Source organism: Phocoena sinus, chromosome 10, assembly GCF_008692025.1.
Source record: "Phocoena sinus isolate mPhoSin1 chromosome 10, mPhoSin1.pri, whole genome shotgun sequence".
Lineage (NCBI taxonomy): Eukaryota > Metazoa > Chordata > Mammalia > Artiodactyla > Phocoenidae > Phocoena > Phocoena sinus.
The window spans coordinates 70,735,608-70,763,376 of NC_045772.1; the positions used below are offsets into that span (position 1 = coordinate 70,735,608).

A 27,769-nucleotide genomic window follows, 5' to 3' on the forward strand; every position below is an offset into this window, starting at 1 on the left:
GGTGGTTCTTTCTGATGTAATACTAAGGGGGAAGAAAAAGAAATAGACAATCCATTTTGGCAGCATAGAACTGTAATAGTTTAGGTTAGTTTATGCTAAAGAAAAAACAAAGACTGGAAGATGAGAGCAATATTTTTTTAACACTATCATAGTAAAATCAATCTTAATTTTCTCTGTACAAACAAACCTATAATATTTTCTAATACAATCAGACCAAATAAAATGAACTAACTAACCAAAGATGCCTAGGGAAATGTTCATTTAAATTACAAATTAGCTTTTAACATTATGCATACATCAACCTGAATTCTAACTCTACAATCAGACATCATTAACAGTGTTATTTCAAAGTAACCAGTCTTTTAGGTAGAAGAACTGATGGAAGCTTAAAAGGAAAAGAAATAGTCAACATGGAAAAGAAACAGTCAACATTGCTTCTCCTCACCTACCTTTACTGAATCCAGGTTTCAGTAAAAGGGTTTCAGTCTAAAGAATGAGTTAGGTTTTATACTACTTAAGATACAGTACACAGAAATAGTAACAGCAACAAACTGAAATCAAATCACAGGAAAAAAATCAACAACCCAAAAGAAAAATTGACATATGATATGAAGACAGTTTACAAAAAAGGAAACACAATGGCTCAATCTTTTGAAAAGATGCCCACCTTTCTTCAAAATAAAGAAGATGAAAACTAAAACTATAATGGAGTACCCAAAGCTCTGAAGAAAGCAAACTGTTTTGATGAGAATAAGGAAAGCAACACTCATAATTAACGGAGGAAGTATAATTTGGAATAGACTGGGAACAATTTGACAGTATCTATTGAAAATGTTAAATGCACATATGCTTTGACCTGGCAATTCCACTTCTACGTATACTTGTACATGTGCATGGCAAAGACTGAAAGCAACCTAAAATGTCCCTCAGGAGGGTACAGGTTAAATACAGTGCTGTACATTCACATAAAGGAATTCTATGCAAACCATTTCAAAGAAAAATAATCCCATATATAACAATATAGAAAGATTGCCAAGATACACTGCTAAGTAAAAAAGAGCAAAGGGCAATCTAACATGTAGAGTATGCTGACACTCTGGAAGTAAAAAGGCAAGTTATGAATACATATATGCTTTTGCACAGACCAGTTCTGGGAGTATAAGCAAGAGAACATAACCGTGCCTGCGTCTGGGAAAAACGGGGTGGCTGGAGTATAGGAGGGTAAATATTTCCACCGCATGTTTTATACATCTTGTCATCTATTATAAAAATAAGAAACTGTTTTTAAAGGTCCTGAAAATCATTCAATAAGTATAATGTGTCAATTGATGGCAAAAATTATGACTATAAATTAATGAACTAAAGGAGAACATAAGGAAAAGTAAGATTTTGTAATTAATGAGAAACAAAAATAAACTACAAGAATTCTAAAGAAATTCTATATAGTTTCTTAACTAGATACAGCAATAAAATACTGATATCTACTGGCTGCCCACAAAGAATGTATGAATAATTACTATACTACTTACTTGAGTCTTTTCAGGAATCAAATTTAAAGTTTTCAACAATCTCCTGTAGGTGGGCGGGAAAATACAGACATAAGGATTTGTGCCTGTATGTACGAATGGAGAAAAATAACTAAACCTTCATATTTGTATAAATAAAACTCTCAAAATAAAAAATTATGCGCCTTAATAAGCAAGACTCCCTTCAAACACATCTTTGAAAATAGAAGATATTACTTTGACCACCAGAGGCCACTCAAGTTTCGTAAGAAGAACAAAATTACATCAAGAAGACTTCTAGTCCTAACTTTGCCAGCTGAGAGCTGGACAGGGCATAACTCTTACCCTTTCTCTGAAAGGATTGCACTAGATGTTTAAGTCATTTTTACCTAGAATATTAAAAACACTAGTTTTAAAATACCTCACATATTGAAAGAAAATCTGGCATCCTCAGTCTGGAAAACCCTACAGTTTTATATTGGCAATAAATGGTCCCAAGTTCAAAAGTAATCCCAATATCAAGCCAGTAATCATTGACTCATCAAAGAACACCAAACTTATTAGGTATAAGTTTAATGGAGAACTTTTAATGACTTTCTCTTAAAATATACGAAGTACACTGAGCAGGCTTAGGTAAAATTTAAAAAAACAAAGGGCATGTACGATTAACAAAGGAAATTCCAAGTATTTCAAATATTCTTACGTTTAAAAAAAAAAGTGACTCCAAATCTACTCAAGGCTGTAGCCCTACCTACCACTTTACATGAAATTCAAAGGATAGAGGAATGGGTCTACTAGAAAGACTAGGGTCACCTAATTGCTTTATAGAAGTTTTGAGAAGTGCCTCACTAGCTGAGTGCAGAAATAAGACTGTATTTATAGTCTTAAATTTATAGGTCACTCCTGATCTAGTTGCCTTTTTCTGCTTGGCAGTTTGGAAGACAAATAGCAAAAATTTTATTGCAATTACCTCACAGTATTTCTACTTTAATTAATAAATCCACAGCTTACAGAAGCTAAAAAAAAAAAGCAAAGAAAGTAACAGTATTTAATTTTGATGAAAACCTAGCAATTGGAAACAAAGCAGCTAGAACAAGGCAAAAAACAGAAACATAATCATACAGAAAGTCAATAGCACTGTCTAGAATATACATCATCAAGAGACAAGAGACCAATTAAATTCAGTTGTGGAAGAGCTAAACGTAAGCAAATGGATCAGAGTTAAAATCCAGAGACAGAGAAAAAACCTAAATAAAAGCAAATTTATCTGATGGGGAGTCATTGTTTAATAGGTATGTTGTTTCAGTTTGGGAAGATGAAAAGCATTGGGTGGTGGTGATGGTTGCACAACAGTGTGAATGTAAATACTTAACACCACTGAACTGTATGCTTAAATGGCTAAAAAGGAAAATTTTATGTATATTTTACCACAATTTAAAAACATTTTTTTAACGTGAGTTTATCTGGCACCAGCTGACTTTGCTGAATGTAACAATCACTTCTGTAAGGCATCAATCTGTATTTTGAACTTAATTTCTACGAGAAACAGAGAGCATCCACAGAACAGCAAGTTATTACACTACTGTTACCAAAATTTCAATTCCTATATTTAATCCTATGACAACTTTGCATATTTGACTTCATACCTGATGATGCCCCAATGGAGTATTCACCTTACCTGGTGCTACAGAAATCTCAGTTTCAAGGAGAATGTTTAGTAAATAAGGTAAATTTTCTTTTACCTTAAGAAGTTGACAATTTTTAAAGATCTTAATTTAAAATTTCAATTACTGTAAATATAGGAATAATTTTACAAAAGGAAGTTAGTTTTCTTTACAAATAACAAATAAATTGCTTACATGTCTACATTACAATGATTAAATAGAAATATTAGGCTATAAAGTAATTTCTAATAATCAATTATTTCATTTTTACGTTACCTCTTACCAGTGAGTATACTGAAATATTAATATCTTTACAGAATCTGCAGGTATTCAGTTTTTAAATGTACTCTTACCATACCTATTGCTTTTACAAAACAGCAATATCAGAATATAATTCTTTATTTTATCCAAATTACTGTGTATTTTCAGAATAAGAACATAAAAATAGTAGAACACAATGTAATGGTGAAATTAAACAGAACTTGGTGTAGCAAAATAATTAGCACCTACTAGTAGAAAACACCCCAAAAAATCAAACACCACTGGTAAGGCCCATGCCAAATTATTAAACTTCTTTTATCCTTAAGAAACCTAGACTACCAAGGGGGAAGGGGGGTGTGGGATGAATTGGGAGATTGGGATTGAAATATATACACTACTGATACTATGTATTAAATAGATAACTAATGGGAACCCACTGTATAGCACAGGGAACTCTATTCAATGCTCTCTGGTGACCTAAATGGGAAGGAAAACCAAAAAAGAGGGGATATATGTGTACATATAGCTGATTCACTTTGCTGTATAGTAGAAACTAACACAGCATTGTAAAGCAACTATACTCCAATAAAAATTAATTTTAAAAAAAGAAGTCTATATAATTGGGGAAGGCAGTAATATAAACAGACGATTCCATATGCAACCCTGTACTGTTAGCAAAACAAAACAGAAGACACAGTTTGATGATTACATACAAAAGAAAGAACACTGGGCTGTAAAGAAGATTGGCTTTAAGCCCGATCTTTAATTAAAACAACAGAAAAGGGAAAAGGTATTAGAGCAGGAGGATATAACGAAGGTACTATAGGATAATAAGGGAAGAATATGCTAATATCACCTTGAATTCAAAGAATCTTTTTTGTAACTTTCAAAGGGCTTTAAAATAACTGATGAGAATGGCCATCATCAAAAAATCTAGAAACAATAAATGCTGGAGAGGGTGTGGAGAAAAGGGAACACTGGCACTGCTGGTGGGAATGTGAATTGGTACAGCCACTATGGAGAACAGTATGGAGTTTCCTTAAAAAACTACAAATAGGGCTTCCCTGGTGGCGCAGTGGTTGAGAGTCCGCCTGCCGATGCAGGGTACATGGGTTCGTGTGCCGGTCCGGGAAGATCCCACGTGCCGTGGAGCAGCTGGGCCCGTGAGCCATGGCCGCTGAGCCTGCACGTCTGGAGTCTGTGCTCCGCAACAGGAGAGGCCACAACAGTAAGAGGCCCACGTACTGCAAAAAAAAAACCAAAAAAAAAAACTACAAATAGAACTACCATATGACCCAGCAATCCCACTACTGGGCATATACCCTGAGAAAACCATAATTCAAAAAGAGTCATGTACCAAAATGTTCATTGCAGCTCTATTTACAATAGCCAGGAGATGGAAGCAACCTAAGTGTCCGTCATCGGATGAATGGATAAAGAAGATGTGGCACATATATACGATGGAATATTACTCAGCCATAAAAAGAAACGAAATTGAGTTATTTGTAGTGAGGTGGATGGACCTAGAGTCTGTCATACAGAGTGAAGTAAGTCAGAAAGAGAAAGACAAATACCATATGCTAACACATATATATGGAATCTAAGAAAAAAAAAATGTCATGAAGAACCTAGGGGTAAGATGGGAATAAAGACACAGACCTACTAGAGAATGGACTTGAGGATATGGGGAGGGGGAAGGGTAAGCTGTGACAAAGTGAGAGAGTGGCATGGACATATATACACTACCAAACGTAAAATAGATAGCTAGTGGGAAGCAGCCGCAGAGCACAGGGAGATCAGCTCGGTGCTTTGTGACCACCTAGAGGGGAGGGATAGGGAGGGTGGGAGGTAGGGAGACGCAAGAGGGAAGAGATATGGGAACATATGTATAACTGATTCACTTTGTTACAGAGCAGAAACTAACACACCATTGTAAAGCAAGTATACGCCAATAAAGATGTAAAATAAATAAATAAATAAAATAAAATAACTGATGAGTACAGTAACCTTATGATTAGCGGCACATGTTTATGACATTATCCAGATTTAGGCTATTGACCCGTTCTGCAACTGAAGCCAGTCAGCTAAATTTAAACTAAGGTGCTCTGACTCCCAGTGAAGTGATCATGTTACTTACCCTGTCATCACTTCACTAATCTCCTCCCATTAAGGAAGTATCAGAAGTACTCCAGTGAAGTTCTCTGATCCAACACCGTATGAAAACTGAATACAACTGAAAAATGGAAGGACCCCTCTACATGACAATTAAGCAGAGAATAGAATTAGAATTCAGTGTGGGGAATGTAGGCTTCATTTAGAAGTTTGCTAATAACTGGTTGTAGATTACAAAAATCTCATTCTCTTATGCCATATTCAATAGAGTACGTTTAATATACCATCATGGTATATTTATGTCCAGGAAGAAATAAGCTTTCTTAGAGCATTCCATTGAGCTACCCAACCACTGTCATGTTAGCTTCAATTGAGGGCAAAGATGACAGGGAGGACTTGAATTCTCGGTAAGAGTAGCCTGGAAATTGAGAAACTGGAAAGTCACAGGCAATATTCTTCTGTCAAACTATTCACGCTTTGAATCCACAGGCAAGGCAACAGAGAAAGATCCGTTTTTCATTTTATCTAAAAGGTTATAATAGCAGCTTAGACTACAGAGAAACTCTGTACATTGCTCTAGCCAGCTTCCAGTATTAAATACACACAGGATAAATAGCTTTCCCTCCTTCCCAAATGCATTCTTTTCACTCTTTATATTCATTCAGTAACTATTTTGATAGCAAACCATGGTTAGCAATTAGGTCACATTTGACCTCATGCTTTAGATGAGCCATAGGCCTTCACACTGGCAATTGCCCACCCAGGATGCTTTTCTCCAGGTATCTGCATGGTTAAAGCCTTCAATGTCACCTCTAATGTCTTCTTAATGTCATTTTTCTACCAGATCCCCCTAATCTTGCTCTTTTTTTCACAGCATTAATCATCTAAGATACTATATAACTTTGATGTATATTATTGGTCCCTTGCTACTAGGAATGTGAACTATATGAAAACAGGGATCTCTACATTGTTCATTGATTAATATTAAGCACCTAGAATAATTTGCACAACGTATGTGCTCAGTATTCATGCAGTAAATGTATTAAAGCTGGTAACATGCCCCCTCTGGATAAATGACTCCCACATCTCCACTTCCTTTCAAGAGGATATCTCACAGCACCTCCAACTCAATATGCCAGAACAGCTCTTCACACTTCTCAGAAAACTGCTTTATCTCCTGTTTTCCCCATTTTGGTCAATGACACTATATCAGATACCCAAAGACCCAAATCAGAAACCTGAGTCACACAAGACCCAAAACTTTTCATATCTAAGTAACTAAATCCAGGTATATCTACAACCTCAATATATAAGGTACATGTATCTCCACTTCCTGAACCCAGCTACCACTGTCTTTGTTCATATGCTCTTAATCTAGCCATTGGACTCCCTAACAGTAAAACACTGGTCTCCTTGCTTCTGATGTCATCTCTTCCACTCAGCAAACTGCAGCCAGAGTGTTCATTCTGATAAGACACCTGATTTAAAAATCTCAGTTATTCCCCATATCCCAAAGAATGAAGTCTCAGCCTAAACTTGAAAAAGCTTATTTATGACCTTGCTCCTACCATTCCAGCTTCACCTCCTACCAATTCCCCAACAGCCTCCAGAACCTCCAGACATAACAAACTACATCTTGTTCTGCAAGTGTGCCACTATTTCTCACCACCATATCATGGCATGCTTTTCTCCTGCCTAGAATATCTTTCTTCTACTTATTTGCCTTCACCCTCTACCTAGTGCTATATAACATTACATTCAATTTACTTTCCTTCCTCTCCTCCCTCCCAATCTAAACACCACTGCAAAGGCAACAAATGTGTACCTTTCTTACTCCTGTTGCTTAGCACAGTAAAGGTACTTATTAAATACTGATCAAATAAATATATTATTCATATGACCACTACATGAGCCATTCTGAAGAACCTAAATAATAGTTTGTACCTTTTGGTTACTCAGAAAACTTCCAATGAGCACTATTAGATTATGGCTCCTATTACACTTCTCATGACACTAATGCCACTTCATTTTTGAGCAAAAGGTACCAATGAGAATCCTTTAGCTCTAGCACCTAAAGCAGTGATTCTCAACCCTGTGTGCACATTAGAATCATCTAAAGAGCTTTAAAAAAAAATACTAATGCCTAGGTCTTGTCCTCTGAAATCCCTATACAGTTGCCTGGGACATTTTTTTTTAATCTTAAACTTATCTTAGGATGAGATCCATTGATGTTAAAGCAAGGTAAACATATTCCTGATATCCTAAATTAAAACAAGAAGTTTTAAAGTATAGACTTGAACCTAAAAATTACATAATACTACTTCTACTTGAAAATGTTTAAAATTCCAGACATCTAAAACAAAAATGAATTTTAGAATATAGTTAAAGTCTGTGAAGAAAAAAAATAACATTGGATGTCAATTAAAATGGTCAAAATAAAGAATCCACAGGAATTAATTATTGTTCAGTGTCCAGGGAGAGATAAATGCAGGCAATGATACTTAAAAAAAAGCCAAGAAAATTTAAATATAATCTTGAGAGAGTGCTTAAGTGTAGATGAACAACAGTCAATGGTAGAAATCCAAGAAAACAGAAAGGAATTGGGGAAGATAAAACGTCCATGAGAAAGATACAAACTACCAGGGCAGAAGACTGGCATTGCAAAGGAGTGGGAAATGAGCCTGCATAGGTATTCAACAAGCTTTCCTTTCCTCCCCTGAAGGAGATATTATCCCTCCCATCCCAGAAAAAAAACCACAGAGGCTCTGAAAAGTTCAAATATCAGAGGCATACGGAGCCTGGAATCAAACTCAGGCCTGTATGACTTTAAAAACCAAGCCCTTTCCACCATATCACCTTGCTTCACAAAGCAAACAGGCAAGGACAGAGAAAACAAAATTCAAGGGCATTAAATGGCACAACAAAGCAAAAAAACAGGGACCTGCCTGGTGGCGCAGTGGTTAAGAATCTGCCTGCCAATGCAGGAGACACGGGTTCGAGCCCTGGTCCAGGAAGATCCTACATGCCGCGAAGCAACTAAGCCCGTGTGCCACAACTACTGAGCTTGCATGCTGCAACTACTGAAACCCGTGTGCCTAAAGCCCGTGCTCTGCAACAAGAGAAGCCACCACGATGAGAAGCCTGTGCACCACAACGAAGAGTAGCCCCCGCTCACTGCAACTAGAGAAAGCCCACGCAACAACGAAGACCCAACGCAGCCAAAAATAAATAAATTAAAAAAAAATAAAGATACATGTCAACTAAATACTTAAGAAAAAAATGCGAAAAACTAGAGGAGGAGCTCCCTGTAGGCTTTTAAACCTAGAAATAAGGTGAGGGGAAAAAATGTCATTCCAAATGACATTAACCTGGCAGTATACAGGAAGGACTGAAGGTGAAGAGGCTAGAGGAAAGGAGATCGCTGATTGCTTCATAATGAACACTAGACCTTAGTACTATTAAAGTACTGCATTCTTTAGTAGTTTCACAAGTTACTTGACTTTTCACTGCTTTAAGGAAACTTCTTTTATGTAAGTATTAAATACTTAGTAGTAGATTATTGTTCATCATAAGTGATCAAGTAACAGAAATTACTCAAATAGGCAAAGTTTGTGTGTAATATTTTCAAATCTACATCTCATTTCACATCTGGATGGAGTTTACAGTCTTTAGTGGTCAGCCTCCTTCCAGTCTTTTACCCTCCATTTCACCCTTAAAAAAGGATACTCAGGGCTTCCCTGGTGGCACAGTGGTTGAGAGTCCGCTTGCCGATGCAGAGGACACGGGTTCGTGCCCCGGTCTGGGAGGATCCCGCATGCCGCGGAGTGGCTGGGCCCATGAGCCATGGCCGCTGAGCCTGCGCATCCAGACCCAGTGCTCCGCAACAGGAGAGGCCACAACAGTGAGAGGCCCGCATACCACAAAAAAAAAAAAAAAAAAGGATACTCAATTAACTTTGCTAATATGTCATTCATATTTGAAGTTTCCCTGATCAAGAACCCAAACAGTTTCTTATTAATTAACTGTAACAAATCCAAACACCTCTGACCTTTTTACATGCCCCCTTCTACCATCTCACCTAAACTTCTGTTCTCTCGGAAAGGATCATTCATGCCTTCCTCCTCACTGGGTCACAAAGTAACAAACACTACCCTGGAATTGTCTTATTTCCCAAACCGCAATACCTCTTTCCATTCTCTCACTCAACTTCCAAACATCCATAGAGGCCCAGTTCAAAATCTATTATTCTCCAGAAAGCCCATTTCTGAACTCTACAACACTTACAAAAGATTCCATACCAATGGCTGCGAAGCCCACGTGTGACTTATGTTTGGCCCAGGTTTCTTTTTTTTCTCTTTTCCTTTTTTTTTTTCGGTACGCGGGCCTCTCACTGTTGTGGCCTCTCCCGTTGCAGAGCACAGGCTCCGGACGCGCAGGCTCAGCGGCCATGGCTCACGGGCCCAGCCGCTCCACGGCATCTGGGATCTTCCCGGACCGGGGCACGAACCCGTGTCCCCTGCATCGGCAGGCGGACTCTCAACCACTGTGCCACCAGGGAAGCCCCAGGTTTCTTTTTTTTTTTTAATAAAACTTTAGTCCATTGACCACACTTAAAAACTGGAAGATAACCCTTTAAGAAACTGTATTTCCAACTTTCCTTGAAAAGGCTGGACACTCTGGCAACGCTGGGATCACACAGTCACACAGCCACAATCAGCTGTAGCTGAGTAGCAGCTGACATCTTTTGAAAGATTTTTACATTTTGTTTGTTTGTTTTTGTTTGTTTGTTTGTTTTGCGGTACGTGGGCCTCTCACTGTTGTGGCCTCTCCCGTTGCGGAGCACAGGCTCCGGATGCGCAGGCTCAGCGGCCATGGCTCATGGGTCCAGCCACTCCGCGGCACGTGGGATCTTCCCGGACCGGGGCACGAACCTGCATCCCCTGCATCGGCAGGTGGACTCTCAACCACTGCGCCACCAGGGAAGCCCAGATTTTTACATTTTAAAGTCAGGAGATGACATCAACCGCCTGACTTCTGAGGCTGTATCTGTATCTGCAGCAACTGCAATGATTCAAGAAATACTTGACTGCCTATTAGGCACTGGAGTTACAAAAGTAAACAAGACAAACAGTCCCTCCCCAAAAGCCTAGCTTAGTAGCACAAAGAGATAAGCAATCAGGATACATCCTATAAGTGCTACTAAAAGGGAAGTAGAGGGCACTTAGCACACAGCAAGGGTACCTAATTCTGTCTATGGGAAGTCAGGGAACACCCCCTCAGAGAAATTGACTAAACTGAGAGCTTTAGCAGGTATAGGAATTATCCAGAAAAAGGTAGGGTAAGGATCAGGAAAATCAAAGAACTTTTGCAAAGACGATGCCTGAAGAAAAAAGCATTAAGAAAGTGAAATCAGTTCCATATGGCTAGAGCCATGACCCACCCACAAACGCAGGTGTCAAAAGAAAGGGCTCAACTGAAAGGGCTGGAGGGAAAAAACAAGTGTTAGTTAGGGTCAGGAGACGTAAGAAAATTTCCATAAAGAGGCTGAATAAGTAAACGTTTGTTAAGCAAGGAAGAAAGGTTTCAGAGAGCCCAGCTGTTGTGTTGAGGGGTGAAATGTGGAAGAAAAGTTGGGGGAAGCAGTGAAAGCCTAAATCAAGGCAGAGGGAGCGAACACAAAGCAGCACGGGGATGGGGGTGTAGCACAGAAGACCAAAGGGGCTTACATCTTGGACGGTAACCAAGGATAACAGGGATGTGAAGCATGGCAGTTTTGGCTGGCCACAAGTTTGCCAAGATAATTAGTCCCAACGGTCCCCTGGTGGACGCGGAGGCATTCGGGCCTCTCAAAATTCTGCTGCGCCCTGGCTGGATTGCACTTCCGTCTCTCTAGAAGACATCGGCTTCAGTCTGGATTGATTGTGCAGGCTCCAGGAGAGGCTCTGGGCTCCAGGCTGCTGGCACGCAGGCTCCCAGGGAGTGATTAGAGGCCTGGTCTGTGTGTGCTGGTGGGTAGAAGTTAAGTATAAACTACCTTGCATTATTTTCTGTTTTTTCTGTCGGAATGATGGGCCTGTTTACAGCCACTTGGGGAAAAAGCAGTGTGTGCCCATTACAGATTTACAGGAAGAAAAAAGGTGCCAAGAAAGTTAACATGTGTCCATACCAATATTCAGGATGAGTCATTCTGTGAATCCGAGTCTCCCCAGGTTGACCTTGTCTCCCCAACGAGACTGAGATATCCTCCAGAAAAGGGCCGCTTTACACTTTTTTGTAGCTGCCGAAGTGCCTATAACCGAACTGGGTACGTCGAACACATTAAGTAAATTTACCGACTTACTAACTGACCTCGGCTCGTTGAAGTCACCTAGTTCAGTCCTCTTTTTGCATATTACGATACTAAAGAGAAGCGAACCTGTATCACAGACTCAACACTTTCCTTTATTCCAAACTCCGCTGCGTCTCTCCACCCTCAACCGCAGGAGCAGAATCGTTGCACCATTCAAATGCAGCGGGAGACTCCAGGTTCCGCCGCGGAAAGGCCTGCCCGCCCGCGCACTCCCCTCTCCCCGGTGTAGCAGCCCGTGCCCGTCCCCGTCCACCTCTCGGAAAGGTAAAACGCGCTCACCAACTCTGGGCCACCGGGAGACCCCGTAAACGTTGTCGTCCACTCGTCGCAGCGCTCCCAGGGAGGCACTTCCGGCGCGCGCGAAGACGTCGGCAAAAGCGCCCGCCCCTAGACCCGCCTCCGGGGCTTGGGTCAAAGGACATCCTGGAAGAGGCACTGCTGCTAACTTCTTATTGCAGGCTCCTGACCCTTCCCAGGACCCGTGATGCCAAGGCAGCTGCAAGGGGCGACGAACTGTCGGGGTTGAGCCCCGAGCGAGCTGAGGGCTCGCGCTCTTCTAGTCTCCCGGGCCTGCCCCACCTGAAGGTAAACGACTACCCAGCTGCGGCCTTTCTCCCTGCGGGCTCCTCCCCAGACCAAGCTGCCGGAAACATTTGCCCCTCTCTCCCGCCACCCTTTTTATTCCAGGACCTTTACTTTTCCCTGCCCTCGCATTCTCACCAGAACGACTAACGTGTGAAGAGTTTCAGTTGGAAGCTTTTAAAAAGCGACCTGTCGATGAAGTTGTCCCCCAATACATCCCAAGTATCAAGCGGTTTTCCCATTACATCGCGAACTGGCACGCCTTAGAATCAATATTTTGACATTTGTGATCGTAAATACACCACACACACTTTTTAAATCGAAAATTTGAACTTGGTTGATTGAGTCTGATATAATTTTCAGAGATAATTTGCTGACTTTGCAATATACGGTATGAAAATGAATTACAGATTATATTTGTAAACTGAAAAATATATATACAGGTCAATACCCTTCAGGGCCCTGAAAACTATTCCAATAATGAAATGTATCATTTCATAATTTAGCAATAATATGCAAAATTAGAGATTTGAAAGAACTTTATTTACATCGTCAAAATGTGAGGCTAAAATTTCCTCTTAGCACCGCTCCAGAGAAAAATGTTAAGACAACCAAAAAGTTACCCAGGCAAATTGGTGAAAATCAACAGCTAAGTTTCTTTCTGAGCTCCCAGGCTCTTTCTCACGTGGGTAGGCAGAGTATTAGGTATATGTGAAAACACTTTCTTGCTCTCAGCCTGAGGGGAGGTTAAGAGTAGCCTCAGAGTTTTTCCTTCATCTGTTTGAAACCCACCTCTCCATTCACACCATATTCCATCACTGAAAGGGGTTAGTGTAAAGAATCTACTTGAAAGAAGGACCAGAAAACTCTTTTAAGTGGTGTCTGGAGAAAAGGAATTCCTTAATTCACCCAGCTGGAGTCAATGTTCCTGAGTATTACTAAGAAGGAAAGTATATAAATTTGTCACTTGCCTATAGTATTGGTTTTACTTGGAATGAAGAATACCTGGTTTAAATTGCTTCTGGGTTTGTTTGTTTGTTTGTTTTTTAGAAATGAGTGGTGGATTGGCCCCAAGTAAAAGCACAGTGTATGTATCCAACCTGCCCTTTTCCCTGACCAACAATGACTTATACCGGGTAAGTTTTTGTATTAGTATTGTTATCCACTGAATTCTCTATTTGAGATACAAATGTAGCTTAACCAAACAGTTCTCTTAGGCAAAATTCATAATAAATACATTACAATGCACTTAAATCATTAATACCAAAGACCTCTATGGTAAACCTAAGTGAAAAAAATTAGACACTTGTAATTTCCAAAGAGAATTCCCAGTGCTTTGTAGAGGATAACAAGTTTTTTATAAACACAGAAGCCACTACTAGCATAATGATGCTGATTTTTCCTCCTTGCTTACTTGGCTTTTGAAACTGGTAGTGGGGTGGAGGTTTTGGAGGAAGGGCTGATGGAAGCAAAACAGATCCCTTTCCTAATCCTCCAATTCTGAAAGTATATCTTAATTTATATATGTGGCAAAAACTTAACAGTTTAATAAAGTTTGTTTTCAGTTCAGGATAGGGGTGACTGGAGGAGAAAAAAATCCCTTCCAACATCTTCTTTCACCTTGTTACCTTACAGAGAACAAAATTTCCTTCTGTGCCTGTCCTGCAGATGGGTGGTTGAGAGGGACTGGAAGGAATGACATGAGTCGTATCTACAAGTGTGCCCTCTTTTCTCTGCTACTTTAGGTAGATGTTAAGTACAGTAGAGAGATGCTGCATAGGTGATACATAGTACTCGATTAATTAATTGACATAGCTTGAGTCTCAGACAGAGAAGAAAACAAACTTTATTGTCCTTCCTTGTATCCAAATAGAGACATCTCTTTTTATTGAACACTTACTATATGCCAAGGACCACTTACAAGTACTAGGTACACATCAGTGAACAAAAAGATGAAAATCCCTTTTGGCACTCACAATGTAGCAAGACAGAGAAACAATTTGAAATATAAAAAATTTAAATGATGTTATTTGTTAGATACTAAGTTAATACTAAGGTGTTAGGTGCTAAGGAGAAAAAATAAAGCAGGAAAGGAGGGTTATTAAATGGTGAAATTTTACTTTAGGAAGGTGACTTTCGATTAAGACATGAAGGAAGTAAGAGGCAGCTATGCAGATGTCTAGGGGGGACAAGCATTTCAGGCAGACAGAGTAAATAAAGTGGAGAGAAGAGGAGGGGCAATCAGAGGTAAGCCCATTCAGGGGTGCCTTATAGGGCTTGCATAGATAATGGTAAGGACTCTGAATGAAATGAGAAGCCATTAGAAATGTTACGTAGAAAACTGTCTTTCATACAGATGGCCAATAGGCACATGAAAAGATGCTAAACATAGCTAATTATTAGAGAAGTGCAAATCAGAACTACAACGAGGTACCACCCCACACTGGTCAGAATGACCATCGTTAAAAAGTCCACAAACAATAAATGCTGGAGAGGGTGTGGAGAAAAGGGAACCCTCCTACGTTGTTGGTGGGAATGTAAATTGGTGCAATCACTACGGAAAACAATATGGAGGTTCCTCATAAAACTAAAAGTAGAGTTGCCATATGATCCTGCAATCCCAGTGCTGGGCATATGTCCAGAAAAAACTATAATTTGAAACGAGACATGCACCTCTGTGTTCATAGCAGCACTATTCACAATAGCCAAGACATGGAAATAACCTATATGTCCATCAACAGATGAATGGATAAAGAAGATGTGAGATAGATAGATATACATACATACATACACACACACACACACACACACACACACACACACAATGGAATACTACTCAGCCATAGAAAAGAATGAAATACTGCCATCTGCAGCAACATGTATGGACCCAGAGATTATCATACTAAGTGAAGTAAGTGAGAAAGAGAGACAAATACTGTATGATATCACTTATATGTGGAATCTAAAATATGACACAAATGAACTTATCTACAAAATAGAAACAGACTCACAGCCATAGAAAACAGACTTGTGGTTGCCAAGGGGGAGGAGTGGTGGGGAAGGGATGGATTGGGAGTTTGGGATTAGCAGATGCAAACTATTATATACAGAATGGATAAACAACAAGGTCCTACTGTATGGCACAGGGAACTGTATTCAATATTCTGTAATAAACCATAATGGAAAAAAAATGAAAAAGAGTATGTGTGTGTGTGTGTGTGTGTGTGTGTGTGTGTATATATATATATATATATATATATATACACACATGTATATGTGTGTATATATACATATACACTTTGCTGTACACCAGAAACTAACACAACATTGTAAATCAACTATACTGCAATAAAGCAAATTCTTTTAAAAAAAGAAAGAAAATGAAAGGCAAACCACAAAAAAAAAAAAGAAAAGAGAGAAAACTGTCTTTTTGGTCTTCAGAATTCAGTATTACTAGCACTGCAATCCAGTTATACTATGTTCCATGGTTACACAACTTATAGAACTCAAGCATTTATTATTACTGATTACATACATTAATGTATTCTGAAGGACTTTTGTACCAAGCATTATATAATAAATAGGACCGGCTGAAACAGTAGAAGTAGATAAGATTGCTTAGAGTGAAGATGTAGATGTAAAAGGGAAGAAAGGGCCAACTGTAAAGTACCACCAACATATTAGGGTGGGCAGAAGGAGACTGATGGGAATGGATTTTTCATTATAGAAGCTTTTTTGTTTTATGAACAGTCTATGTAAGGATTTGTCTTCTGACATAGTGATTGCTTGATGGAGTGGGGGGCTGGGGGGTAGGCCAGGAACAGTGATATTCCACAACATTGATAGCTGAAGCACAGGGTTTCTCTGGAGCTATGGTGGGGTTGATAGTTGTCATGGATATACCACAGGAACACTCAGCTGTGCAATGTGTGTGCCTTCAATCTACCACACATGAAGAGTGTTTTTTTTCTCTCTGTATGCACTCTTTTGTCAGAAATTTAGGAACTAAGGCAAATACCTGTGACACCAGTAGCCAAAAAAGAGGATTATGCTAGTCACTAAAAAAATATATCGTCGACGGCTTACCTTATAGACCAGAGGCTAAAAATTTTCATAAACTACAACAAACAATGTGGTCAGTATATACAGCCTAAAAATTTAATGTTCTTTTATGATTTTAAATTAAATTGCAAATTATTATGTGGTCTTTTGTTTCAGATATTTTCCAAGTATGGCAAAGTTGTAAAGTAAGTATATCAGATTTTGAAACTTCATTTAAAAGTCTATCAGAATTTACTTCTCCATTATTTTCTTAATGGAAGTAGATTTACTATTTCTTATAAAACAGATATTTGATATAAAAAAGAAATTAAAATACTACTGTTAACATTTTATGTATATTTCAGTAATTTTTTAATATACATAAGTATCTATAGAAAAGTTGTAAAAGACAATTCTATACATGCAATTTTGTTGTCTTTTTTTTAACTTGACATTATATTGTAAATATTTTTCCATGTACTATATAGATACATCCTTGTATTTAATGATTTCATGGTATTCCTTTATATGGCCTAATTTATTTAAATAATATAATTTTGTACTATATTACTAAGAACTAAAACTGATCCTGTTATCCAACATAAGACATAAGTGAAAGGCTCCGATTAAATATATATTTTAGGTACTAGGAGGTATGTTATCAAGTATACTATAAATGGATTATTATTTGTCAAACAAATAGAATATAAAAACAAACACAGTTGACTCTTGAACAATGCAGGGTTAATGAGAGTGTAAAGTAAAAGCAAGATAGTGTTATTCTATCTTACAACTAATAATATGTTCTGGTATAAATTTAAAGTCGTATTTAAAATCCCAAGCATTTAAAGCATATTTATCTTGCCTAGTTGTTTTTCTTTTAGCTTTGATAAATGAAGTTAAACAGTTGAAGTTCATCTGCATCCTGAGGTTAACTTCTTTTAAACTTACTTCTCTATTAAAAAATAATCAAAAATGCTACTAGGTCTTCAGAATTTCAAACAGTGATCATTATCAATCAGAACACTAATAATGATGATATGTAACAATGAATACATAAATACGTTATGCATTGTTCTAATATCTTTACATAAATTATCTCATTAAAGTCTCACAACTACCTTTTAAGGTAGCTACTGTTATTATCTTGATATTATAAATGACAAAACTGAAGCACACAGTTTTGTGCTACCTAAAATCATATTGCTGGTTAGCAGTGGAGCCAAGGTTTGAATCCAATAGTTTGATTCCAGCCTATTCCTTTAACCTTTACCTTTTCTTGATTTTTCCCTGTCAGAATCGCTGAATGAATTTCTGTACAAATACATAATTATAAACCATGAGAATGCTATGAAGTTAGACACAGAGTTATAAGCACCTGTAAACAGGGAAGACCTGATCTAGTCTAGAGAGTCAGGGTAGATTTATCTAAGTCATTATCCTTTGAGTTGAAACCTAGAGGCTGAGTAAGAGTTAAGTAGGTTAAAAGAATGGGAGGAACATTTCAGGTAGAGGGACTTGCTTGTGCAAAGGCCCTGTGGCAAGAGAAAATAAAGAAATAAAGAGAAAATAAAGCGAGATCAAGAAACAGAAAGAAGGCCAGTGTGACTTGAGATGAGTGAGCAAGAGGGAGAAAGCACAAGACGGGTCCAGAGATGGAAGCAGGTTCCTCTAAGGGTACCAAGAATCCATTAAATAATTTTAAATGAGGGAGTGACATGATTTGAATTTTTAGAAGCTTATTCCATCCAGCTTCAGTGTAGAGATTGGATTGGAGGGGAACAAGAGCAGGTGCAGGGAGACCAGTCAAAAGATATAACAATAGCCCAGGGGAGAAATTTGGACTAAGATGATACAGGTAGAGAGGTAAAGATTGGTCAGATTTGAGAGATCATTAGGCAGGAAAATGGGTAATACTTAATGATATACTCACTTTGTATGTAAGGGTTGGGTGAGCGAGAAGGAGCTGTTATGGATGACACCCAGGTTTCCCAGAATAGTGTCTGCTTCACTTCATGTGCTAAAATGAGTACATCATCTACCTTATATCAGGAAATGGTACCACTGTCTAGCTTTTTTCCCATGCTAGAGACATGGGGATCATCCTAGGTTTGTCTTTTTAAATCCTTGATGTAATTATTTTTCTGTTACCGTAGAAGGTACCTCTATCAAAATAATGTATTTTAATTGGTTTATAGGTCTTTCTCCACCTCTAGACTGTAAGCCTTTTCCTGAGGATAAAAACCTATCCTACTGCCAGTGCTTAGTACCTGTGCTTGAGGCTAATGGAAAGACTGAATGGCCACATGAACAAACAAATGGATGCACGCTTTTGAGAAACTGCTTTCCCATATGTATCTGTCTTTTTGTTTTAACATATTGAGGTAGGATTAATAGGGTTACAGAGACAACCTTAAAGAAGATTTTTATATCAAAATAGGTGAGATGAAAGGAACACTTTATAGATAAAGCTTAGAGAGGTGCCTGGCAAATAATAGAGTAAAAATTCCATCACATGTATCCAAACATGAAGATTTGTTATTACTGCAAAAATAAATTTTTTGAATAGGGGAGATGAGGCATTGTTTATACAGAGATTTCAGTGGAAACAAGCAGAAAGGAAAGGAGAAGAAATTATTTCCAGTTAAGAACTGATACATTCTGAACCCTGAAGAAGGAGTGAAATTTTAATGGGCAAAACATTGAGATTTGAAAGCGGATAGAAGCAACATGAACAGAGCACCAGTTTAGGGGAAGTTCAGGCCATGCTTCATGAACACTGAGTGCCTTCTTGTGGCTAGACCTTATAGTTTACAAGTGAGGAGCAGTGAAAGATGAAGGAATGGCAGCCATAATCATGAAGGATATTGATTGCTGGACCAAAGAATAGGCAACTTGAAGAACCAAAGATTTTTGAGCAAAGGAATAAGTGATTTTATTTATTCCTCAAGTAGAAGACTTTTCCACTAGCATATGAGCATAAATTAACACCAAGGGAACCAGTAAGAATAGATTATGGAAACAGTAATGCCACCGTGGACAAGAAAAAAAGCAGTGGGAATGGAAAAGAGAGGACAGATGAAAGAGATCATTAACTGAGTATGACTTAGAAAGCTAACACTTCCAAATAGTACTTTCAAAAAAAATGATTTATGACTTTAACTGACCATCACAAACATTATGAAATTTTTTAAAAGTTAAAGTAACTATCTTACTTTATACTTCTTTCAAAATTGGTTAAAAACTTTCCTGTTTATGCTAACTGGTGTGGCTTTGAAGAAAACCAGCCTAAACTTGAGCTGCATCGAGTGCTTGACTTCTCTTCCTTCCTTCTAAGCCCAGTGAATAAACAGATGCAGCCTTTTGAGAAAGTAAACCATTTTAGTTGCCCATTTTTCCCTAAATTATTGTAACTTATATTTTTTTAATAAGACATCACTTTTCTTAATATCGTGGCATCTTTTTACCAATTTCATTCCAATGACTCTATAGGCACCTAATCCCAAATCCAAATAAAATAAATTTTCATATGTGAAATGTAATACTAAATCAAATTTCTGTTTATTTATTCATTCATGTTCTCTCATCTGTTTTCCTGTTAATTCACTGTTTAGAAAATTATTAAGCTTTGTCTTAGAGCTTTGTCTCCATTTTTTTGCTATTTGGAAATAATTTCAAATTTATAAGTTACAAAAATAGTACAAAGAACATCAAAATATCCCTTGCCCAGATTGACTTATTAACATTTTATCCCCAGTTACTTTATCATTTGCACTCTCTCCCCAATGTGTGTGCATGTATGTGTGTGTGTGTGTGTGTGTATACACACACACACCTATATGAGTATGTTTATATATATCTATGTGTATACATACACATAGTTTGTTTTTGTGAGTCATTTGAGGCTGTTATAAACATCATCACCCTTTACTCCTAAACACTTCAGTGTGTATTTCCTACAAATACAATAGCGTTATATGTTATATAACCACAGTACAGTTACCAAACTCATAAATTTATCCTGATACAGTACTTTTGTTGACTCAGTCATCCATGTTCCAGTTTTGTCACTTGACCCAATAATGTCCCACATAGAATTTTTTGCCTCTAGTACAGAATCCAGTCTAGAGTTAGGTGTTATTTTAACTGTCCTATCTTTTTAGCCTCCTTTAATCTGGAACATTTATAAATAATATAGCTCTAACCCACCTTTTTTCCCCCTCATTTTGTGTTTTCCTGGTGTTGCCTCATGATTATGTGGTGGTTATGTATTCTTGGGTGGTATACTCTATAGGTGATGTGTTCTGAGGGTGTCACATCTGGATTCATACAGCATGCATCTGTCCCTCATTAGTGATATTAATTTTGATCACCCAGTCAAGACGTTAACCAACTTCTCCACTGTATAATTACTTTTTTTCCCTTTTGCAGCTAAGAAGCAGTCAGTGGGAGACACTCTTGAGACAATGCAAACTTCCTATTACACATAAAAATTTCATTTTAGACATAGCATTTGTTGATAATTCTTGACTGATCCAGTACTATGATTGTTTCAAATGGTGATTTTCCAACTCTAGCACTCCCTATACATTCACCAGTCAGACTCCTTTGGCATTCAGTAGCTCTCCTTTCTCCCCCTTTTATTTATTATCAGTGTGGACTTATGAATTCCTTTTTTATGTGGTTTATAATTCATTACTGTATTTAATTATTTTGGTACACAGACTGTCCTAGATTTGGCCAATGGGTGCTCCCTCCAACTGGCTTCTCTGTTCTTGTGCCATGCCCTATCATCACTATTTTTTTCAAGTACTCCCTTTCTTTTTTTTTTTTTAATTAATTAATTTGTTTATTTTTGGCTAAGTTGGGTCTTTGTTGTTGCACGCGGGCTTTCTCTAGTTGCGGCGAGCGGGGGCTACTCTTTGTTGCAGTACGCAGGCTTCTCGTTGCGGTGGCTTCTCTTGTTGCAGAGCACGGGCTCTAGGTTTGTGGGCCTCAGTAGTTGAGGCTCATGGGCTCTAGAGCGCAGGCTCAGTAGTTGTGGCGCACGGGCTTAGCCGCTCCGCGGCATGTGGGATCCTCCCGGACCAGGGCTTGAACCCGTGTTCCCTGCATTGGCAGGCGGATTCCCAACCACTGTGCCACCAGGGAAGCCCCAGTACTTCCTTTCTGACATAGCAAGATGTTCCAAGTTCATCTTGTACATACCCTATCCCAGCCTTGGAGTCAGCCATTTCTCCAAAGAGCCCTGTTGAATATTTTCTTAAACTGTATTTAATGACATATGATGAGCGAGGACCACAGGACTAGGGATGGGTAAAGCATCAGGAAAAAGAACAGGCTCTGTGCTCTTACCACCATCCCTACCACTTACGTACCTTGGGTAGTATGGCTAAGAAGCACAGAAGTGGAGATTCCTTAAAAGAATATTAAGATTATAGTTATGTTCTAACACCTAGAAAAAAATAATTTGAGTAAATCACTTTACTTTTTGGGTAGAAGAGAACATCTCAGTTTTGTTTTGTTTTGTTTTGTTTTTTCCTGCAGAGTGAGGGAGTCAGTAGAGAAGAGGAATTATGCTTACTCCTCAAGATTCCATTGTCTCTAATCTCTACATCCTTCAACTCTGACTAATGTTAGATTTATCAGATACTCCTAATCATAGCTGTGTTCACTTGTGTGAAATCAGTATCACACTTTCCCATTTCCATTCTTCTTGATATCCCATGACTTTGAAGAGTTAGCTGTTTGTCAAATATATTAATTTCCTTGCTTACTCTATAAATGTTTTATTAACCCTTTTTGACCACTTGAGTTTTTCAAGTATTTATTCATATATGTTGTTTATTGCTGCCTCATTATTTTTAACTGGCTATTTGTTTATGCTTTAAGGGTTACTATAATGAAAGATAAAGATACCAGGAAGAGTAAAGGGGTTGCATTTATTTTATTTTTGGATAAAGACTCTGCACAAAACTGTACCAGGGCAATAAACAACAAACAGGTAAGCCATTCATTCCCAACAAGGTTTTTAACCAAAAGCCTTTGTGCTTATCCAGGCTAAAAATGTGGGGATGAGGGGATAGTCGAGTCTGATGGATATCAGTAGGTCCTGAGGGTATTTAACGTACAGAAAAGAGGTCAAAACTGTACTGGGTTCCCAAAACAGTGGTAGAATATAAGGAATAAAAGTCTATTCTATAGGAAAGAATTTGTCACACCTAAGTGGGCAATTGCTAAAATAATCTAAAAAATAAAATGGAATTGAAGGTTTGAGGAAATGGGATCCAATAACTGTAGTTTTAGGTTTCAGTGAAATACATCCTATTGCATGTGCATTTTTCTCTGTTCTAGTTATTCGGTAGAGTGATAAAAGCAAGCATTGCTATTGACAATGGAAGAGCAGCTGAGTTCATCCGAAGACGAAACTACTTTGATAAATCTAAGTGTTATGAATGCGGGGTGAGTAAACCTAAAACAGTATAATTTTCCATAGTTTACTTGAAGGTATTTTTCACATCAGTGTTTTGTTTGTGTTCTCCAAGACTTCTGGATGGCTAAAATCGGGTTATGAAAGTTTTACTTTGGGACTCTAGACTCATGTAAGTAAACTCAATTGAAATGTCATATGTAAAGTTAACCTGAGTTGGGTAATATAGGGTGGTATTTTCTCCAGTTTCCAAACCTTTGAAAGTTGTTAGATTAAAAAGTTTAAGACTAATTACTTACATTATTGTCTGAAAGATTTTAGTGACCCATAAATTTTTGTGTTTCTATAATATTTTGCCAATGATTAAGAATCACAAATCAGTAAAAACATTATGATATGACCCATCCTCTATGGGATATTGTTTTGAAAAGTTTCCCCCCCTGTTTGTATTGCTGATAGTTCAGGAGCTGAACTATACCCAGATTTTCTTATCTAGTTCTCATCATCTGTTGTTATCCATTTAAACTTTGGGTGATTAGGAGAGATGTATAGCCACAACACAACTTTGCCCAAGGCCCATAATTGTATCAAGAGAATTTCAGTCTGGGTCTGTTGCTGCCTATTTCTAAAATGTCTTTATATATACTAAAAAGCAGGATCCAGAGGTTAATGGGGAGCTTTCTACTGAAAAGAAGATTACTGAGAGACATTGTCCTGGCTACATGATCATATGGAAAATAGAAGGAAATGTGTTGGGGTCCTTTCCCAAGTGCCACTCACTCCCCCTCAAAAATATATACATATACAGCAGATGGGTGGGTGAATAGACAGATGGATGGATGGACGGAAAGAGAAAGCAAGCAAGACACTGGGTACATTCTGTAAATTTTTATGATTCTGACACCTAAGTTAATGTTTCAAAACCTGTGTTCCAGAGTCCATCATAAAAAAGAAAAAAAAGAACGGAAAGGAGGGTGGAGTTGTTATGGTCAGATAAATAAGTATATATCCACATATTCACAGTAAATATTAAATTATCTGAGAACTCCTGGATGAATCTGTTAATCTGTCTTTTTGGTTTATGGATCCATAGATTTGTCATATTATACTTAGTACATTATAATATTTCTTAAAACATCCCCCCACAAAAATCTGTTTACGTTTATTTTAGCCTGATTTTTCCCAAAGCTATTTCACTATTAAACCCCTGCCGCCATATTTTTTGTATGGCATATGTTAACAGTTTTTGGTATACCATTATTCCAAAAACAGTTTGAAAAATGGTTCTCTAAGTACATCCTCTCAGGAGTTCATTAACAATAACACCTTGGGTTCAGCCGTGTCCCCAGGTATACAAAATACACAGTCTATTTGATGCTTTGTAAAATATACTTGAAAAGCATGATTATTTTTCTCTTCTGTTGTTATAATCCTGGCTCAGCCTCTCCACACACCCTCATTCTCACATATTACTTCTGAAGGTATTTTGGTAAGCTAATACACAGATTCATTGTCTCATTTTACAACTCAAACCATGTTATGGCTCATTATAATGTTATGGCTAGTCCAGCACTGTCAAATACAAACATATGCAACCACAGATTTAATTATAAATGTTCTAATAGCCACATTAAAAAAAGTAAACAGGGTAAAAACTTAATATATTTTCATTTGAATTATGGAATTAAAATTTTTTTAAATTATAATATTTTACATTCTTTTTTCATACTGCCTTCACAATCCAGTATGTATCAATTCAGACAGGTTCTCAGTAACCACAAGAGAATTATAGCTAGTGGCACCATAAGTGGACAGTGCAGGTGTAGTCTAGATATGAAAGAAGCAAAATTAAATTAATTGATAGGAAAAGTGAGGAAGACTTTAAATTTTCCGTTTGTTTTTAAAAGAAAATGTTCAGCAACATCTTGGAAGTTAGGAATAGTTTTGTCCCCATTTTATCATAATAACTTAAAAGTTTTACAACTAAGGTAGATTGTCCATTTAAATTTTGAATTATTTTATATCCTGAATCTTCAGATTTAAAATGTTTGAAGGAAGAAAACTTCTTTTACTCTTAGTGAAACGACTAAAATACTTTCTTATTGGGAGTTATAATATCATAATCTCTTCCTTCTAAATATTAAAGTAATGGGTTTTAATTTCTTTGTGTATATTCCCTGTGTGACAATATTCTTTTTATTTATTTATTTATTTATTTTTGGCTGTGTTGGGTCTTTGTTGCTGTGCACGGGCTTTCTCTAGTTGCGGCGAGCAGGGGCTACTCTTCGTTGTGGTGCGTGGGCTTCTCATTGCAGTGGCTTCTTGTTGTGGAGCATGGGCTCTAGGTACACGGGCTTCAGTAGTTGTGGCTTGCAGGCTCAGTAGTTGTGGCTTGCGGGCTCAGTAGCTGTGGCGCACGGGCTTAGTTGCTCTGCAGCATGTGGGATCTTCCCGGACCAGGGCTCAAACCCGTGTCCCCTGCACTGGCAGGTGGATTCTTAACCACTGTGCCACCAGGGAGGCCCCTGTGTGACAATATTCTTTCTTAAGTTATAAAACATTTTAGTCTTAAGGAACCACCAAGTTTCTGTTAATAACACAACAAATTTAATATTTCTCCTTTCCTTTTTAATGGGAAACAAAAGGAAAGTGGACACTTAAGTTATGCCTGTCCTAAAAATATGCTTGGAGAACGTGAACCTCCAAAGAAGAAAGAGAAAAAGAAAAAAAAGAAAATTCCTGAACCAGAAGAAGGAATGTATGTATAGCCACTCTTAGCAAATGCATTATTATGTAGCTTCTGTCTTTTTCCTAAGTGCATTCTGATTTTTTAAGTGCATTCTGATTTTTTTTTTAATAATTTAGTGAAGAAGTAGAAGAAAGTGATGATGAAGGGGAAGATCCTGCTCTTGACAGCCTCAGTCAGGCCATAGCTTTCCAGGTACTAAATAGTTCTTTTCTAAGGCACCATGCCATAGCTGCCTTGAGTTAATAGTTTTATATTCCTTGCTTACTTTATTAATCATCTCCTGATGGCAACCTCTGTCTTCCCCTTTGCCCCTAAACTTTAGGAGATAGGCTTTTTCTTTAAGGTCTTTAGAACAGTGTGGTGGAAAAGTGCCTATCGGTTCTTTCTAGATTTTAAGGGCCCCATAACACTTTTACTGTCTTAATCTGTTCTCATTATAGAATTGAACAGAACTATTTGATTCAAGTGAATTTAGCCCAATGGAAAAGATTTTACTAAATCGAAGATACTGTTTTAAAAGAAGCTTCATTTTAAAACAAAACCAAAAACATATTTTTGACCATTAAATATCCTAATACAAGTATACGAAACATTTTTTGAAGAAGGGTGTATAACTTCCTGATTTTATAGAACCACTTATTTTGTTTTAATGTAGTTGATAAATCGTAAATGCATACATCAATTTATTTTTTCCTTTTAGTTAACTAATGTATTTTATGTAACATTCCCACATCCAACAGGGATGACAAGTAGGCTTCATTTCATATGCCTGTTAATTAGTAGAACTTGTCTAAAATAATTTTGATTAACATGGTAAGACTGGGACAAAACTTGGGGGTAGGGGAAATGGCATCTTAATGGAGTAGAACTGTCTGCACGGGCTAGGAGGGTAGAGAGTGCTGGCACTTGTGATGTATGTTTTGCCATATTTTGAATCAATGGACTGTAAATAATATTAAACAGATTCCTGATTTTGTTTTGTTTGTTTTCCGAACCACATTACAGCAAGCCAAAATTGAAGAAGAACAAAAAAAATGGAAACCCAGTTCAGGGGGTCCCTCAACATCAGATGATTCAAGACGCCCAAGGATAAAGAAAAGCACATATTTCAGTGATGAGGAGGAACTTAGTGATTAAAATTATATATATTATGTCAATATCATTAAAAAATTTTTTAAATCTTGGAATATCAAGTTCCATTGGGACTAAAGATTACTTTTAGAATTTGAACATAAGAACACTTAGTACCAAATAGTTTTTTACTTTAAAATAGTTCATAGGAAATTGAAAAGTAATTTTAAAGTATGTTTATCTTGCATCAAGATTTGCTAATAATCATTAATCTTGAAAACAGTTCATTTGAATAAAAAAGAAAACTTAATACTATCATAATAATGCTATTGTCATCCCGAGAAAAAAGGTAGATAAGTAAAAAGATTTGTTTGAGAAGTTCATTATAAAAGTTTATTCATGATTGGCTTATTTGAGGACTTTTGAAATAAATTTCATCTTTAAAACAAAAACCTCTTAAAGACTGAAAAGATTGAATGATTTATTGTGATTAATGTTAATAAAATTTTCTCAAGAGAATTTTATTTTTAAATGTAGGTGTTTTTGTCATCTTATTTCTTTTACCTTGATCCCAATCTGGATACATTGTAATTACCCATAAAATTTAAAGTAAAGTAGCTCTCAAAGGTTTGTAACCAAAGAGCAGTAATTTGTCCTTTGGCACAAAGTTCCACTCCCCAAAAACAGCCAACTTCTATATTTGTGCCTTTTCACATGTACATACATCTTGCTAAATAAAATACATATATTTCTGCCACTTAATCCATAAAAGGATGAAGGAAGACTTTTCAATCTCCTATACTCCCCTCTGCCCTCCTCCACCTTCCCAATATGGCTACGTTAAAAATTTTGGTTAAATCCATATTTTATTGTTTTTATTTTAGGACCATTGAAATACTGTTCACTTCAGAGCTAATGAGTGTGCTATGATTACATTTTTCCTAGAGTTAATAATTGCCTTGTTTTTTTCATGTATTATATTTCTTTGTATTTATGACTGAAGCT

At 37.4% G+C, this 27,769-nt stretch overlaps 2 protein-coding genes across 13 annotated transcripts in view; one reads left to right on the forward strand and one right to left on the reverse strand.

Annotated features, from left to right (window-relative positions):
* PPHLN1 (periphilin 1) overlaps nucleotides 1-12,239 on the reverse strand; it is a 142,171-nt gene extending 129,932 nt beyond the window's left edge. For 5 of the 12 annotated variants that reach the window (XM_032646022.1, XM_032646013.1, XM_032646023.1 and 2 more), the window contains exon 1: nucleotides 12,171-12,239. Coding sequence is in view for 5 of the 12 variants with exons in the window: in XM_032646021.1 (XP_032501912.1) it covers nucleotide 1,530 (1 nt within the window). In the remaining 7 variants the exon portion in view is untranslated. Of the gene's footprint in view, nucleotides 1-1,529; nucleotides 1,573-11,708; nucleotides 11,843-12,170 lie in introns of all 12 variants that reach the window. The other 7 variants (XM_032646017.1, XM_032646015.1, XM_032646021.1 and 4 more) reach the window with 6 other exon arrangements.
* A 42-nt stretch (nucleotides 12,240-12,281) lies between these two features.
* Nucleotides 12,282-27,296, forward strand: ZCRB1 (zinc finger CCHC-type and RNA binding motif containing 1). The gene is made up of 8 exons (XM_032646876.1): nucleotides 12,282-12,476; nucleotides 13,524-13,609; nucleotides 16,692-16,720; nucleotides 22,407-22,518; nucleotides 22,869-22,976; nucleotides 25,590-25,702; nucleotides 25,810-25,885; nucleotides 26,699-27,296. Exons 2-8 carry the CDS (start codon nucleotides 13,526-13,528, stop codon nucleotides 26,828-26,830), a joined length of 654 nt encoding a protein of 217 aa, XP_032502767.1. The 5' UTR covers nucleotides 12,282-12,476; nucleotides 13,524-13,525; the 3' UTR covers nucleotides 26,831-27,296.
* The last annotated feature ends 473 nt before the right edge of the window (nucleotides 27,297-27,769 follow it).